At 78.5% G+C, this 543-nt stretch overlaps 1 protein-coding gene across 1 annotated transcript in view; it reads right to left on the reverse strand.

Moving 5' to 3' along the window:
- The window catches only part of LONRF2 (LON peptidase N-terminal domain and ring finger 2), a gene marked incomplete at its 5' end in the record, with an annotated part of 35,339 nt that extends 34,797 nt beyond the window's left edge, over nt 1-542 (reverse strand). The window contains one exon of the mRNA XM_026035648.1: nt 92-542. Within this exon, the coding sequence (XP_025891433.1) occupies nt 92-542 (451 nt within the window). The remainder of the gene's footprint in view (nt 1-91) is intronic.
- Nucleotide 543: the final 1 nt, after the last annotated feature.

Raw genomic sequence — 543 nt, forward strand, 5'->3', positions numbered from 1 at the left:
GGGGAAGGCGGCCGAGAGGGGCGAGCAGGGAGCAGGAGGAGGAGGATAGGAGGAGGATAGGAGGAGGCGGCGGCGGCTCTCGCTCGCTCACCCGTCTCCAGCGCCTCGTTGTACTTGTCCAGCGCGGCCGCCGGCTCGTGCCGCTCGCGCAGCGCGTCGCCCTCTGCGCGCAGCCGCCGCGCGCGGCTCTCGGCGCCGAACCACTTGTGCAGCAGGTGCCCCAGCACCACGTTGACGCGCGGGCAGGCGCCGCCGGTGGTGGCGGTGCCGGCGGCCGAGGCGGAGGGCGCCCCGGCGGCGTCGGCGCGGCGCGCGCGGTGGCAGCGGGCGCAGTCTGCGCGCTGCGCGCAGCGGCGGCAGTGCGTGTGGCCGCAGTGCAGCGTGACGGGCTCGCAGAGCAGGCGGCGGCAGAGCGGGCACGCGAACAGCTCCGGCGGGGCGCAGCACGGCGGCTCGCCGGGGCCGTCGCCCTGCGCGGCGCCGCGCGGCGGCGGCAGGCGCAGCTCCTTGTCGCGGATGCTGAGCGCGAAGCTCTCGGCCAGC

This window comes from Nothoprocta perdicaria, unplaced genomic scaffold, assembly GCF_003342845.1.
Source record: "Nothoprocta perdicaria isolate Ctin4 unplaced genomic scaffold, notPer1 scaffold_163, whole genome shotgun sequence".
Lineage (NCBI taxonomy): Eukaryota > Metazoa > Chordata > Aves > Tinamiformes > Tinamidae > Nothoprocta > Nothoprocta perdicaria.